The sequence below is a fragment of the Ailuropoda melanoleuca genome, chromosome 4 (assembly GCF_002007445.2).
Source record: "Ailuropoda melanoleuca isolate Jingjing chromosome 4, ASM200744v2, whole genome shotgun sequence".
Lineage (NCBI taxonomy): Eukaryota > Metazoa > Chordata > Mammalia > Carnivora > Ursidae > Ailuropoda > Ailuropoda melanoleuca.
In genome coordinates this window covers 30,637,833-30,655,187 of record NC_048221.1, presented here as the reverse complement: position 1 = coordinate 30,655,187, position 17,355 = coordinate 30,637,833, and the positions used below count along the sequence as shown (strand labels likewise).

The 17,355-nt window shown below is 39.9% G+C and overlaps 1 protein-coding gene across 1 annotated transcript in view; it reads right to left on the bottom strand.

Moving 5' to 3' along the window:
• Nucleotides 1-17,355, bottom strand: part of ATXN7 (ataxin 7) — a 91,050-nt gene that overhangs the window by 35,960 nt on the left and 37,735 nt on the right. The window contains exon 3 of the mRNA XM_034657250.1: nucleotides 13,188-13,292. Within this exon, the coding sequence (XP_034513141.1) occupies nucleotides 13,188-13,292 (105 nt within the window). The remainder of the gene's footprint in view (nucleotides 1-13,187; nucleotides 13,293-17,355) is intronic.

The window sequence follows — 17,355 nt, the reverse complement described above, 5'->3', positions numbered from 1 at the left end:
TTACAGTACTCTACTGTATTTATTGAAAAAACTCCATGGATAAATGGGTAAAATCTGCACAGCTCAAACCCATGTTGCTCAAGAGTTGATAGCATAAACAGGAAAGAAACAATTCAAACTTATTTTTAAGATCTACATCCAAAAAGGGATGACTGATAGTGTAAGCCAGGAAAATATAATTTTGTACAATAAGAATACATACAAATACATGAAAAATGGGCATAAAGCTTTAGATTAAATTTCTAAACACATACATTCTCCTCTCTGAATGGCCCAAGTAAAATGTTTAAGCAAATACTTAAAATACCACTTTGTTCTGCTTGGACAGCATTCTTACAATTTTATTTTCTACAAACCATCTTCCAATATCCTATCCAAATAAAGTTTATTTTGATACCAAGTTTCCCCATGATGGCTCATATTTAAGTGTCTAGGTCTAGGGACATGGTCACATTTCATTTTTCTTAAGAAAAAAATTCAAAGACTACAGACTAAAAAAAGACTGCAGACTAAAATACCATTTTAATAGAATAACATCCACGCCTTACAGACCAAAAATTATAGGTATCGGCTGTGTTGCGGGTGGTGTGCATTCATCAGTTTTATTCCGGTGCACAAAGGGAATCCTGAACTGACAAAAATTCTTCTGTGACTGGCCTGCTCCCCACGAGCACACCAGCAGCAGCAGCAGCCAGGAAGGGCAGCGCGTCGAGGGTTTCAGTTGAGGGGACAACAGTCAGCAGTCTCCTCACTTTCAGTTGTGTGGCCTCAGCCAAGAGGCTTCTGTCCCTCGGGGTCTGCATGCTCTCCCGGGCAGTGCTAAGACTGCCTCGTCCTGGTGGGCTGAGGTGAGGAGTAAGGCGGTAACGCACAGAACGCAGAGCCTGGCACCCCTTCAGTGCTCACTACCCGTTAGCTCTGATAATCGGAATCAAGAAGTGAGATGGTGGGCACCCATTTCAAAGAAGGGAGGAAGAGGAAAAAGAGGTTCCCACTACAGAAATTAGTGACGTCCCTAACAAATATTGGGATTTCCTAAATCAGATCCCAGAGAGGCCGGCAGGTGTCATTTGGTGTTCAGTAGAGCCACCAACATGCTGCTGGCAGCTGGGAAAGGCTGTGCTCCTGTCACTGGTGGTAGTCAGTCCTCCAGTTTACAGAAACACAAGTCTCCACGGACTCCACTTCAGTGTCTCAGCAGGCCAGGCAAGTTATAATTGGCCTTAATTGGCACTTACAGGAGCTTTAACATTCCTTACCTGCTGCCAAGGAACACTTGAAAGGGGGAGAAAGTATTTTCAAACTTGGAAATACCAAGCGATTCATTCAGCTGTGGGCCTGGAAGCCTGCTATCCAGAATCAGATTAGCTTCACCAAGAAATGTTGCTACGTTATTATCCAGTGCTCATTAGGTACTCATGCCGGATTAGGAGAGGTGGGAGATGAAGTTTAAATGGGGATAATTCACCTTGGGGGCTAATACCACGCAGCAGCCTTCCTCGGGCTGGCATCATCTGATCTTTTGGTGGACGGCTCTTCAGGGTTCAGCCACGCTTCTTGTGTGTATCCCTTTTCAACTGTTCCAATTGTTCAAAGGCAGGCAAATAAAGTAAGTATAACCTCATGGCCTGATTTACAGAGGCTTTGTGTTAACCACAGTCTGACCTCAGTCCAGTCATTATTTGATACACAAAGTGAACACTGTTAAAAGGTGACCAATCACACCAAATGCAATGGGGATTATGAGATCAGAAATAAAACTGACAACAGATTAAAATCATCAGTCCTGCAATTAAATTCACCCAAAACTGTTATCTTCTAGGAGCCTATACATTTTGCAGAGAGGAATCCCAGCCTAGCAGACCTAGATTTCTCCCCTAAGGTAAATTCCAAGCAGGATGAATAGAAATTTCCCACAGATGCCAGGAAAATTGCCTACGATTGCTTAAATGAATATTTTTTTTAAATCGTCACTCATTTTGAAAGATCTTTTTGCCTCGTATCATTCCATATTACTCAAATTCAGGAGATATGTGCTAACGCTGGTAGTAAAAAAGTTTGTGTGCTTGTTTCAGAAACTTGGTTCAAATTACAACCAATCACGTGTGTGTGTGTGTGTAAAACACTTTAAGATGCTTTAGCAAAAGAAACTGAATTTTAGAAAGATAAATTAAAACACCTAACTCCTGATGGTGATACTCTCATACATGCCTAGTAGATATAAAGTACCACAGCCTTTGTGGTAAACAATCTAGTAGCAGTTACTAACAATGCCTATCAATATCCTTTCCCCACCCAGGAATCCCTTCCTGAGACTCTAATCCCACAGAAACAAAGCCACCAGTAGTTAAGAACACATGTAACAGGAGGGTTACTGTTGCTTTGTTCACGGAGGCAAAATGCAGGAAACAAGTGTATGTTCACAGACAGAGGACTTCGAGGAGGAAGCTACTGCCCAGCCACACCTTAGAACAGTGAGCAACCATTAAAAGGGGGCCGGGGGGATTAGCATTATCCTGGCCTGTGAATGAATTCCCATGTGGTACTACTGAGTAGAAAAGAAGCGGAAGTGTGCATAATAGAATCCATTTTTCATAAAACTATGACCAAAAGTCCCTATTAATAAAACACAGAACTATATGTGTTCACGTAAATTTGTTAACAGGAGAAAAAATATAGATGTATACTAAGTTATGTACTAACACTGTACCAAGTTATATAGATGGCTTACAGAAAGAAAAGACTGTTGGAGCTGGAAACAGCGGGTAGGGAGAAAGAGCCAATGAGATAAGAAAAAAGTAGTAGGCTAAACTGAAAATAGCATATTTGAGATTACATTTGTGTATCTATATAAAAATATGTTTATATATTTAATATATTCATGCATCATTCAAAAAATCCATAAAGAAACTAATTTAACCAATTTTTGTTCTTAAAAAATGCACTGTGAAAGGAGCTGAAGAAAAATTCAGACAGCATTCCATTCTGGTATTACATCAAAGAAGCATATCCTGATTAGGGCTCCCATTTCATTTGTTTGGCTAAGCAGACTGGGATTCAAGTAGCACAACTGACCACACTAAGAATCACACAGAAAAAAAGCCTATTAGTCACTCTGGCCAAACAGTATTTTAACATTCTAAAGCTCACTACAAATCTTCAGTATTAGAAATCCTAACAATCTTTTGAAAATATCAAGGTAAGAAGCAATAAGCAAATTTCATTCCAGAGTTTATTTCTGACCCTAGGAGACTACAGATCAGGAACTCTTATCATGTGTGATTAGGGGCTTACTGCTTGTATTTTAACTTTTAAAACTGATAGTTACCTTCCCCGATCTCTCTCTCTCCTTTTTTTTTTTTTTTAACTTTCAAACACACAAGAGGAAAAGGTATAAAATTTCTTTGAAGTTCAATCTGCGAACTGTTGTTTAATAACAAAATGTAGAAGTAAACCTAAAGACTGGGATTTCTATATACACGATGTGAAATGAGGAAGCCAAGAACTAAATTTAGTCACTCCTCCCTTGCCTCAAACCAGTTTGTTTTATGGGCTTGGACGAGCACATGCATGGGAGGAATTATTCCAGCCAGGTAGTAGGTTGTTACAGCATAAAGAAGCAATAAAAACTCCCTCTTCTGGTCATATGGAAGACCACAGCTGAACAGGGTGGAAATAGCAGGTGTCTGTGTATTGTAACCAGTAAACATACACATTAGTCTTGTGAAGTGACTCAGGAAAAAACACCTTTTAGCAAATATAACTAAAATGCGGCTTTATATACTGAAATATCCCCTTTAAAATCTGAAGCACAGCCATCCTGATGATTTCTATATATAGTGGACAGGTCAAGAAAAGCACTGGTAAATAAACAGTATTTATTTACTAATTGATTAATACTGCTAGAAACCCACATTTTCACCATCTTATTCTGGTGACACAAATCGGAACTGCTAAATCACAGTAATACTAACCTGGCGGGCAGCTCTGACCAGCCTCCACGTGGAGAATCAATACACTGAAATAAATGACAGATATTCCCAAAGAAGAACGTTCTTTAAAGCACTGCCTATCAGAACACAACACTGAGAAACTACACGTCTACCAAGAGAGGACTGGTGAAATTAATTCAAATACACTAATAAAGTGGAATAACAGGCAGTCTTTAAAAAGAAAGTAGTGTAGTATGAATTCACATGAAAAAGATAGGTTATTAAGTTAAAAAAGTAAATTTATAACACATCCAATGTTAATGTGTATGAGGGAACCAGAAATATGCAGCCAAATAGGTCTGTGTTCAGGGTCTAGAAACCTTCCAAGGGTATATGCCAAACTGTAGCCCTGAAAAGTAACATGGAAGACCTTTATTCATTCTGATTTCATATTTATCCTCCTCTTTCATATTTATTTTTCTTTTACAATGTATATTACTACGTTAATAATGAAAAAAAATCAAAACGCCTGTGTTTTTGCTTTTGAACTGGTCTATTTCTGTTAGCTGAATGAGAAGCCTAGAAGTCCCAGGAAGGCGTGCACATGCTCTCTCACGTCCCGGCATCTACGACCAGGTAACTACCGTGCCACAAAACAACAACAACAAACTAAAAAGAATAAATGACCCTAAAGTTTGGCATCATTGCAGTAATTATTTTCAACCTCTACAATACTTAGAAAATGCCTAAAGACTGAATATAATACATCAAGGCTTTTTTTATTCAGGTCAGCATACCTCATTTACAACAAAAAGAAAAAAAAAAAAAAGCCCCCACACAAATTGGAAGAACAACCCCCTGGATCCATACACCAGGTAAATTCATCCAGTTCCTTGAGCCAAAAACCCCATGAGTCATTCCTTGTCCCTTCCTTCCCCATATTGCCAATCCCCAGTCCATCGGCAGGCCCTGCGGGCTTTCTACGTCCAGGTACACTGCAATTCCAGTCACAACTCTCAGCTTCTGCAGCCTCTGCTACAATCTCGATCTAAGCTTTTTCCCCTGATTCGGCTCTCAACAGGACTGGGGCAAAAGAGCCCACCAACTGGTCTCCCTGATGCTGCTCTCACCTCTACGTTCCACAGAGCAACCATCAATCAGATCAGGACACTTCCCTGCTCAAAACCCTCCAGCGACTTTGAATCAACTGCACTATCCAATCCTGACCCTTTGGTGGCCTGTGGGGCCCAGAACCACTGGGCCCTAGTATCCCCTTTTCCAAACCTTAACCCAGACCCCTTGTGTCCTTACACGTTGCTTCTCAGCCTCCTCACTGGCCTTTCTGCCATGCACATTTTCATCTTAGGGTCCCTGCACCTGCTATTTTCTCTGTGTCCAACACCAGTCTTCCACATCTTCACATGGCTGGCTCTTTTTCTCAGTGAGCTTCAAGATCAATACATCAGAGAAGCTTTCTTTGACTAGTCTTACCTAAAAAGGGTCTTTTGCCCCGGTGGTCATTCTCACTCACATTATTCTTAGCATTATCACTACTTGAAGTAATCTTATTTTACTTGATTTTGTCTCCGCCCTCTCTAACTAGAATATAAGCTGCACGAGAGACACTTCCTTTTGTAGCTCAGTGGGAGCAATGCCTAGAGCCGACATTAGGTACTCAATAAATATTTGTTAAATGCATGAATAATATCACAGCCACTTTATTTTTCTTAAGCAATTGGAAAGGCACATTAATAAAGGCAGAGATTCATTAAGAGGAAAAATCAATACATTCTATAACTATAAATTTAAATGTTGCTCCTATAAATGGCATAAATAACACACTTAAAGATACTGATTATATAACCAAGGAAAAAAGATAAAATTGTATAAGCTAGGGACAAAGTGGTCCTTTATTTGATACCACTAAAGTTATATGAAAAAATTAATTAGCATTGTTTGGCTTGTGGCAAAGAAAAAATGAATTCACTGCATTTATTTTGTACCATGCTATTTCAGTGACAAGAAGTTTAGGTCAAATGGTCAACTTCAAATTTCCACTAAGAGTTAAACTAACGTCCATCTTCATATCATTCACGTTTTGATGTGCCTGCTCTGGTTAGGGCCCTTCCCTGACTCAGCCCTGACTCCTGGAGAAAGGCCTGGCCTATGTCTCAGAAGCAGAAGACTGAAGTATGTTTGGCTCTGCAACAAGTTTCAAGCTTTACACTGTCTGCAGAAATAAATATGCCAACCAATTCTCTAAAGAAGCTACAGAATGTTATGGAGCTGCAACAAAAAGAGGAGGAGCTTGGCTTTGGACTACTAGGATTTAGGGTTAAATAGAGTAGGAGAACAGGCTGAAGAGAAATCCAACAACTATGCTAAATCAATTATCTACCTACTACCATTACATCTTCGAATTACTGAATGTTCTCTCTGAGGTAATGGGTTTACAATGCTGACCCAGCTACTCGACACCAACGTTAAAGTTCTACCTGAGCTAGGACATCTGTCATTAATGATAGTTTTGTGACATGTGGAATTCATTACATCTTCCCTAGATTTTCTTTTAACTCTATACATCCTTATTACACGCAAGAGAAATAGATATGAGTTGCCAGAAAAACCTGGCCTGGTACATTTTACGCATGTAAAAGAAATTTAATTTAGGAGTTTTATTTGTAAACTGGGAATACAACTACCCACTCAGTGGGTTGCTAAGAACAGGAAATGAGACAATACATTCAACAATGCTTTGCGAATCACCAAATACTATTAAAAATCATCACTAGTCTGTGGACTTTTAGATGAATGGCAATCCTGAAAAGATTAACTATCACTAAAAGTTTCAAAGTAGAAAAAGGCCCAGATTACAAAAATGCAGTGGCCAAATTTAGCCAGCACATTGGACAGAAATATTTTTTTTCTTTATCCAAAAACAAAGTTACTTAATAGCCAAATAAAATAACTCATTCAAAATACCTGAAATTGTTACTTTCAACCAGATGGCAAAAGGGGAAGGGTGTTCTTTATTAAACAGCAAAACCTCTGCTTTGTGATGCAGATTAATTCAATCAAACGATAGCAATCACTGGTCACAACCATGTGAAATGCTGTCAACAATGGGAATCAGCATTTATGCCAGAACCAGCCCATCGGCTCTCATAGATTAAGACTCATTCTACTCGTACACTAACATTCTTTGAAACCAATTTAATTAGCTCAAAAAAGTATGAGTAATTTCTGTTTACTCATCTTCTGATGAAAATTACATTTTTGAAAAATATAATATATGCTGGCATCTAAAAGAATCCAAACCACCTCAGTGCACTTCAAGGAACGTTAAATCCAAGCAATGTGTGCAGCTGTTAATTTTGCAGGATCATAATATCTCCAAGCAGAGAAAACTGTAAGATCACAGCAGTGTTTCTGCTAACTCTACTTTCACAAAGTTAAGAAAAAGCCAGACTTACAATATTCCACCCACCCCCACCCCCCATCTATAAAAAGAGGTCTCAGAGTGGAAGTATGTTTTACACTGAAGACCAGGCTCGCATGCCACTCATGGTGACTGGCAGGGGCTCAGTACATAACCAATACATAATACCAACTGATAAAAGACCCAGGGTATTTGTCCTTTGTGATCTTTTTGCAGATCAAAATGCGACTTGAGAATCTGCTTCCTAGGCATGATAACATTCTAGGGCTAGGGTTGGCCTCAGTGCACAGCTCCTTAAACATGAGAGGAAACCAAATCCAATAGCTTGAGCCGGTGTTTCCTAAAACATGGAGTACGTATCACTCTCCATCATTAACAACATTAAATCTCAAGTGACAACTCACTCCTTTTCTAAATCTCTTTCAATTCTTCTGATAACAAACATCACACTACCGGGTAGATAACACTTGCCTAAAATGTGCTGGTCTCCTTTTCCACAAAGGGAGCAGGCCTCAGGGCTCAGAGCTAGCACTGGCAAGAACATCAACAAAGAATTTAATCATCTCTTCACTTTACTTATTTTTATACTTAGCATCTATGGCAAACAACACCAGTCTTGTTGATGATTCTGGTAAGGTTTTCTTTGTAAAGGATTTATTTAAATAGAAGTGGTTTGATTTAAAGAACAGTATTAAGTGGAATTACGTAAGCAAATCATACATAGAGAACCCAATTGATGGAGGAAAGGTGGCAGAGGTACACGTGACTACGAGGCCTTCCTCAGGGACTCAGCACTGAGCCAAAAGGTGAACAAATGGGTCAACTTAACAAACCTGGGGCAAAATACTTGAACAGCTGACATTCAAGCAGGATTTCAATTTATTAGAGATTCTAAATGTGGCACCTGTCCAAGCCGAATTAACAGCATTCACTTATTGCACCTAGGTAAGATCAACTCATGTCTGCCTAAAAGACAGGTTGAGAGGAATTAAGGTATTCTGCATAAGCAAACTCAAAGAGAAGCAGCAAAGGGCAGCACATGCACACTGCGTGTCAGAGTCACTTGGGAAGCTCTTCCAAAATGGAACCCCAAAGGCACGCCACAAATCAACAGCTAATGCAACCTGTTCAGATCCACAGCCAATGTCTGTAAATAGGACTACACATTTTATGCTCTTCAGTAGCCAGTTTAGGACCAACACATTTATTACTAACTGAGATTCCCACGTTGGTAAACAACCTCAAAGAAGCGTGCTTCTGGCCCTAAGGAACGTCACCGTCTCAGCCCTCCTCCATACCCAAGGTTTTAGAGGCAATTAACAGGACATTTCAGCATGTAATAAAAAGTTAAAAATCAGTTTAAAAAAACAAGAGCCTCCTTTCGTGCCATCCTTGCTAGACTCAACAAATTTGTGAGTGCCAATCTACGTCAGTCACTGTGCCAGGCACCAGCAATACAAAGCAACAACCCTGACAGAGTGGGGGGATCTGCTGCGATCAGTACATCCGGCCAGCCTGTGGGTCAGAATCAGTCTCCGGAGTGGTTCAGAATGTAGACTGCTAGGTCCCATCCCAGAGATTCCCATCGATCGGAATGGTCCTTGGGAAACTGCCCATTTAGAAAGCTCCTCTCTGATTTAGATGCACAGCAGGTTTGGGATCCAATGACTCAAATTATACTTTTAAATCTGAAATTAACAGTAAAGAACATCTTGCTCTCAAAAACCCGAGTAACTCAAGGAAAATATGAAGTATCCTGAACTACTTCAAAACATTAAAACACCATCAAGAAAGTATGATATTACTACACAGTGGTCCAAGAAAAAAAAGCAATCTATACAATGAAAGCAAGTAGACCTATGAGAAACTGGGAATGCCAAAATGACACTACCATCAATCAACATCATTGCTCACATGGAAATCCTGGTTAATCGTTAGCTCCTCAAAAGGCAGTTCAGCTAGCAAAAAAGTGTATTATCTCTTACTACTCTTGGTAATTAGCTGCTCAACAATTCACAGTAACATTACCACCAACACGAACCGATTTACAAGCCTTGTCGCTACTGTGGCTTCCTTCTCTGACCTGGCAGCAGTGGTTTTAAAGGAACTACCTGTTGGATTTTGCAGCAACTGCTCACTTGTTCATAAAAGTCACAGATGATTATCAGTAATACATTAATTCACAGAAGACTGCCCACACATTTTCACCAATTTCATGCAGAGATAAGAAAAGAGAATCCCTTCATTGGCAGGTAAGGATTCTTCGTAATACCTAATAAATAGACTATAATGGCCACTGAGAAGGATTTTGATTTTGAAAACAACATGTAAGAATGGGCTTTGGGGGGGGGGTGCCTGGGTGGCACAGCGGTTAAGCGTCTGCCTTCGGCTCAGGGCGTGATCCCGGCGTTATGGGATCGAGCCCCACATCAGGCTCCTCCGCTATGAGCCTGCTTCTTCCTCTCCCACTCCCCCTGCTTATGTTCCCTCTCTTCGCTGGCTGTCTCTATCTCTGTCAAATAAATAAATAAAATCTTTAAAAAAAAAAAAAAAAGGAATGGGCCTTTGGGAATTACAACAAAAAAACACATGGGTTCCCAAGAAACACATGGGTTCCAAAGAAAACCTTTTCCTGTTATAACCCCTATCCCCAAGGATAGAAGAGACCCTGGCAGCACTGGGAATGCTTCTTGGTGCTGGAGACCCCCTGCCCCGCCCTCCTTCTCTCCAGGTGAGTGGTGTGTCAGTCCCAAATCTCTCCAGGGTCATCACATGGTGCCTCCCTCAACTTCATGCAGTTGCACCCAACCCCTCACACCTACTCATGTCCAAACCTCCTGTTTGTTTGCCATCAGCCTTCAGAGGAAGTCCTTCAACATTTCCAAGACCAAAACCTCTCTCCGAACACTTGGGCCCCATCTTTCTGCTAGGGACTCTTCTCTCTTAAAGCTTTAATATTTCCCTTGCCACTAGAGGGACCAAGGCCCCCCTACCCCACACAGTGGCTTTGTCAGTCCCATCCCAGGCCTGGTGTAACCACAGAAGGCCTGTGAGTATGTGAATCTTGCATTCACATCTTCTCATTCACATGTTTGAGGTGACCACCATTCCTTTCTCCTTCAACAAGTATCTTATTAGAAGATACTGAGTAGACTAGGTACTAGCAGAGAAAAAGGGTAAAAGTGTAATTTTATGGGACTCCCTCACCCTTGCCACCAATATACTGACATTCATGAAGAGAGGGAGAGAAAGAAAATCATTTCCAAAAGATGTGCTGGAACAACTGTGTGAAGGGCTGTGGAAGAGGGGACCAAAAGGGCCCCTTTCTGCCTAAGGGAGTCCTGGAAGAGGTAACACCTTTTCAGTGGGCTTTGCCCCAAGCTGCAGCTGTTTTCACACTGCCATTTGCCCTCTCACTCCCTTTTGATCCACTCCGACCCCACCAATCCTCTCTGGAGGACCACTAAGTCATCACTCCGGGCCTAAGAAACCTGCAGCAGGTCCCCACTGACATATCAAGGCCAGGGGCGTCAAATGGGCCCCGAGGCCCTGAGAGCTAGTCCCAGTCTGTCTCGGCACACTGCTCATCCACATGTGGGAACATCAGCCCCGGCCAATGGAGACTCCATGCAGTCCATTCCAGACAGCATGGAATTTCCTGCCTCTGTGCTGGCTCACATCATCGCTCCTGCCAACCTAGGGCCACCAAACATGGCTGTTCCGCACACAAACTGTTAAGTTTTATATATGGTAGCCCTATCTATCGCCATCAAAACACTTCCCGTTTTAGGGGATTATAAGTGATTTTTAAAAAGTATTTTCTGCATCTTCCACAATGGACATGTATTACATACCTAAAAACTGAAGGAAAACATCTGCACATGGGACAACAGATCCATTCTACTCTTCAGAATCGCCTAACCTGAAGGCAATGTTCTCTAAGAAGCCTTTTCATCGAGAAGCAATTTGTGTTCCTCCTTATTCTTAAGACCCTGGACTGTTTTTTGACATAACCTTCCTGTATCCACAGCTGTACTTTTCTCTTTCTCTCTCTCATACCTATTATGTGTCAGGCACTGTATGAGGCGCTTTACCGTGTTGTTTCATTTATGGTCACTGAGAACCTATGAGGTTGTTATTACCATTCTGACATTGTAACAAAGGAAGCTGGGGTTGGAAAACTTGCCCAGGCCAAATGACCAACTACGGATCTTGCAAGCTTAAATTTAAATCCAATCTAGTTTGGCTTCAAAATCCTGAACTCCAAAATATTTGGCAACTGATTAACTGCCTTTTCTAATAGTAACCATTATGACTCTTAATCAGGAAGACAATATCTTATTCACCTCTGTACTGACTCTAGAGCCTACCCCAGGGCTTCACTCAGAATCAGAAACTCAAAAAACCTTTTTCTGGTTACATAAAAAATCTATTCCTTTAGGAAAACATGGTGGCATGTTGATATGACGGTGCGACTCTTAAAACAACTGTTGTCCCAACAGCAAGCCTTCTAAGTTTTATCCTTAAAATGCATCTCAAAGTTTTAGCCTTAAAATGCAGCTCTAGTGCCCCACTTTAGCCTTTAGTCTGTTATCATGTCTTGGCTTTGAATGCTCTTCCCTGCTTCTACCCTTCTCCTGCCATTTATTCTCAGCAAATTCACCAGTGAGGTGGGCCTGCGGTACTTTCTTACATAGTATGTCCTTATATATAAGTCCTACAATGCTGCCAAGCTTCTTACTCTGGCCTTCAAGGCTGTGCACAATCAGGGTCCCTGCCCACAAGGGCAGACCTCTCTAGTCTCTACTTCCCTTTACTGACTACCCTCCACCTACAGTGGGCAGCTGTGCGCCAGCCCCTCCCTCTGTGTAAGAATGCTCTTATTCCAGCCTGCCACATGGGCGGCTTCATCCCATCACTTACAGCTCAGGTCACCAGGGTCACCTCTTTAGAAGCTTTGCTTAAACACTCTATCTATAGAAGGATCCCATTGTTATTCTGTCTCCAGCTTCCATCTGGAGTACCGAGGACAATGAGGAAACAACTCACAGTTGTTTAAAAAGTATGTCTAGTTAGTTTTGCCTGTCTCTTAAGCGAGACAGTAAACTCCAAGGAAATAAATAAGGATACTATACACACCCATGCCTGAAACAAGGTGTTTCTTCTGAGCTGTTATTGAACCCATATAAAACTATGTCTTGAGGTGGCATATGACAATGCAAAACCATCTTATATGGATTCTTCCATGATTAAACACCCAGACAGCAGGCGTGGAGCCTAGAAGACCAGGGAGGGCTCAGGGGTTCATGAAATCCCTAAAGACACAATGCTTCATTTCTAAGTACATATTCATTTTAATGGAGAAGGTGTGATAGCTTCATCATATTCACAAATCAGAACATCATGTCAAGCTGGATTTAGAACTACTGAACTTGGAAATTTCAAAATCACATTTCCTTTAAAAAAAGACATATATCCACACTGCATATATATAATTTTACCATCCACTAAATTCACAATCATGAGGTCTAGAAGGAAATAAACCTTTCACTATACTGACTCAATATTTCAGGAGATTTTATGAAATACATTTTTCCTTGTCCAATTTCAATAAATTAGAAAATACACATCACTTTCAATAAAATTCAGAAAATACCCAACATCTGATAGGCATTAATCCATTCTATGAATTAGAAAGCCTACCTCCGGACAGAGGGAGGGATATTATATCCTATCCGTGCTGTCACTGGCCCTCAGTTTAATCCTGCTTTACCTTTTACCCTCTAATAATGATTTTTAAATGGTTAAGCACTTACCATAATGTGATTGAAATGCCTGCGGTTTGACAACCTGATTACAGTCGTTACACACCACCAAGTAGAAATCATCATGGGCTGGACACAGACCAAATATTGGCATGTCTGCAACAAAGAAAGAAAGCATCACTCACTCATCTGGTTCTGATTAATACGAAACCATTTAGGCTAGCAACACTTTCTAAAGGAGCTGCCTTAAGATAAAGTATACCAGTTCAAATGTTACTCCAGTAACATTTAAAAGTAACTGATGTGGCACCATGACTATTAAGAGAGAAATCAAATCAGGCTTACAGAAACACCGTTTAGAGAATTAAAATAAAAAGGCACCAAAAATCATCAATATGAGGTAAAACAGACAAATCTATTAAAATGCAAACTATGAATACGCTCGCACAATAAAGCAACTTTAGATGAACTCCACCAAGGGTTATGAGTAAGAATCTGCAACCACATAAAATGCTTAGCAATTCAGAAAGCTGTACCATCTAATGGTTTTATTTGTTTAACTATGCATTCTATTCCAGCCATCTGGTCTCTGAGTTCTACTGAACAGTTAAGAAAGGAAGCAGAGGTTTCACTGAAGAGTAAAATTGCCAGTTTGGTCAGTATGTAATACAAAGATTATTTTTATACTCTTTTTTCAGGTCATAAGAACCTCTAATCATTTTGCTCACATACTGATGCTCCTGAACACATGGAACTTTGGTACAAACACCACATTTCATACATTAATCTCAGTTCAGTTACTAGAACAGGGCAAGATACAAGTTAGATTTTTTTATGGTTAAGAAGTTAATTAAAACACAGATGTGGGGCACCTGGGTGGCACAGCGGTTAAGCGTCTGCCTTCAGCTCAGGGCGTGATCCCAGCGTTATGGGATCGAGCCCCACATCAGGCTCCTCCGCTATGAGCCTGCTTCTTCCTCTCCCACTCCCCCTGCTTGTGTTCCCTCTCTCGCTGGCTGTCTCTCTCTGTCAAATAAATAAATAAAATCTTAAAAAAAAAAAAACACAGATGTAACACTAAATTATCTGTATATACACAAACACTGAAAGTGACTTGATATTTGGTAATATGTGGTTAACTAAAAAGTCCTAACCATGAATAATTACTTATTAACAATACTCTAGGGAGGGAACAGTGCTAACATTTCAGATCCAGAATCTGATCTCTTAAATATTTCAAAATTGGTGATTTTAGGGGTGCCTGGCTGGCTGGGTCAGTACAACATGGGACTCTTGATCTCTGGGTGGTGAGTTCAAGCCCCACATTGGGCAAAGGGATTACTTAAAAAAAAAAAAAAAAAAGACAACTGCTGATTTTAAGTATTGTACACTATTTAGACTATCTGCACTGAATGGATAATTAGCAAATTTCAATTGGACAAATAGTTCAGGAGCCCAAATACCAAGTTTAAAGGGGAAAAAAGATCTAAAACTAATTAGCATCTGTTTTCTTTCCTGTGAGATTTAATTTCACACTTTCTCCAGCTTGGGTGGATCATGGTAGTTTTATAGGAAAAAGAAAATGCCCTGAGGAGATGTAAAGTGATCATAGTCTCAAAGCATCAAATTACTGATCTAATATTACACATGGATATAACTCAGATTTTCTTAAACAGTTTCTATTACACTGAATTGCACAGATCACTAGCTATAAATCTGAAACATAACAAGGACCAACAAGATTTTGGGATGCAGGGGCAGCACTGAGCAGTTTCTAGGTGCTATATGATCTCATTCTTCTCTCACAACCACCTAGGTAGATACCATTACAACCCAACTCTAAAAAGGAGGAAACTGATTCACAGAGAGATGAAGTACTCTGTCTACGTCAGTAGCTGGGATTCCATTCTGACTCACAACAATGGCTTGGATCTGGTCCCTTGAAGATCAGAAGAACGTGATTTCTAGAAATTCCTTCCAGTTTCCACCTCCATTAAGGTGGAATGTCAGCGCTGAACACCTTTGATAAACTGATTAGATAATGCAAGAAGCTTCTAGTAGACTACTGACTTCTGTGACTGAGCTTAATAATTTAATGAAAAATAAGAACCAAACAATGTGCTATTTTCCTTGAAAGCATGCCCACATTGAGTTAAAAATAGTACATGTGGGAGAAAAGGAAAGGTTATATTGATGCAATGATCAACATGTAATAAGCCATTTTCCATGGCTACAATTTCTTGACATGACATTTCATTTTAAAAATAAAATATATGTAGTTTCCTTTAAGTTCCATATACCCCTGTGCTAAATGCCTCCAATACAAGACCAAATGAGAAAGAAAACCTGAATTACAGAACGTAGCATTCATAATTTGCAGCTGTGAAGTATGAAATGTCTATAAATATCAAATTAACAGTTCATTAATGAAATTGACTCAGTTTTATTAATTAAACAGTAGTTAAAACAGCATTAAATTAAGTGGTCTCACTTTAGATTTAGTGACTGCAATGTGCTGGTTTTGTGTGGTTTCCCACAGCACTCAATGTTAAGCAATGTTGTTTAAAATATATCGCTTGACAGATACCAAATACTTCTGGGGACTAGCCCCCCTACTCCTTTATAAATAAAACAACTTTAAAAAATTAAGAACTGTACCAATCCTTTCAAGTAATGGCAATTCAACTAGCTACAATAACCTTAACTGTTCTTTTTTGCTGTGATTCCTTTCTTCCTTTTGTGAGATTTAGAAACACTAGTAAAAATAAGAAGGTAGGGGTCATTCTGTAAGGGACCAGGAGTCTATACTTCTGTAAAAACTTTAATTTCCTCCATAACTTAAGATCATTTGCAATCGATGATGACAGTAATGAGGATAAACAGGTGGCCTTTACTGAGAGACTGCTATGTACCAGGCCCTGTGCTAAAGGACTTTTTATATGGTTTATCCTACAATAAAATCCTCATGTTACCGATAGAGACATGAACTTGTCTACTATCACCCACCAAGAAAGCATAACCAGAACCCAAACTCAGGTGTGCTCTGTGAGCTCAGGTTTTAATATCTCACCAGCACATCACACTCCCTAAAAAGCCTGCCTGGGCACATATGATGGCGTGTGTGTGTGTGTATACACACACAATCCCCATTGAAAGAAACATGGTACATTTAAATCCAATTCATGCTACTCTCAGAAATTAAGTTCTAGTTGTGAAAATCTAAAGCAACTTTAATTTTAGCTTCCTAAATTCTTTACTTTCAGATATCCATATTTGGAAATAAGCTAGAAGACACAAAATAATTTAAATAAAATGTCTTCAGGAGAAAAAAAAAAAAGACTTCTATATCCTTTTTCTGCACTGGGACATTCCAGAGGCCTTAGCAACAGGAACAGAATGTGGAATGTTGTGGCAACAGAGAAAATGAAATTTTTGTGAGAGACAGTATGTATGTTTCTGAATATTTTTAAAGCATAAGTTTATAATCAGCCTATCTACAAATTAACATATAAAACTTGCCCAAATGCAAGGAGGTAAAAGATTGATTTAAACCAAAAAATGAAATAGAGTTGATAAAAATTAGTTACTATTGAATTTTTTAAAAGTTTATAAAATACACTGTATACATACAACTTAAGACCATTATATACTTCAAAATAATGAAAAGTTTTTAAATTGTACCTGGCTCCATGGACTCTGAAATAGTTTGGAAGAATGGATTTTATTGTGTGTAAGCCCTAAATCTTTTTTAGGATTCAGGTCACTCCAATCTTCCAATTAGCAAGTAGCCCAGCACCCACACCTAGGCCAGCATGTACTTTGGAGACCCCAGGCCGGCACACTAGGAAGGACTGGGTTTAAGCACATAGACACATGAGCACATGCGCAGAACCTCCACAGGCAAATGTACAATGAAGACTCTCTGCCTGGAACCAGACCCTAAACAGGAGGGAATGTATTCAGTTACTTTGGTGCTACTATCCCCATTTTGAGAACCGAGTCCAACAACAGAACGTGTGTGCTGTAAGCAAAGCATTCCACCTTTGTAGTACCCTGGTTGTCTCCCTTCTTCCATGCTCCCCAATTTCTACATGCCAATGACTCCCACATTTCTGTCTCTAGCCCAGATGGCTCCTGAGCTCTGTCTAGACTCATATATCCAACTGCCTACTAGACATTGCCATCTGGACGTCTTATATACATCTCAAAAGGAATAAGC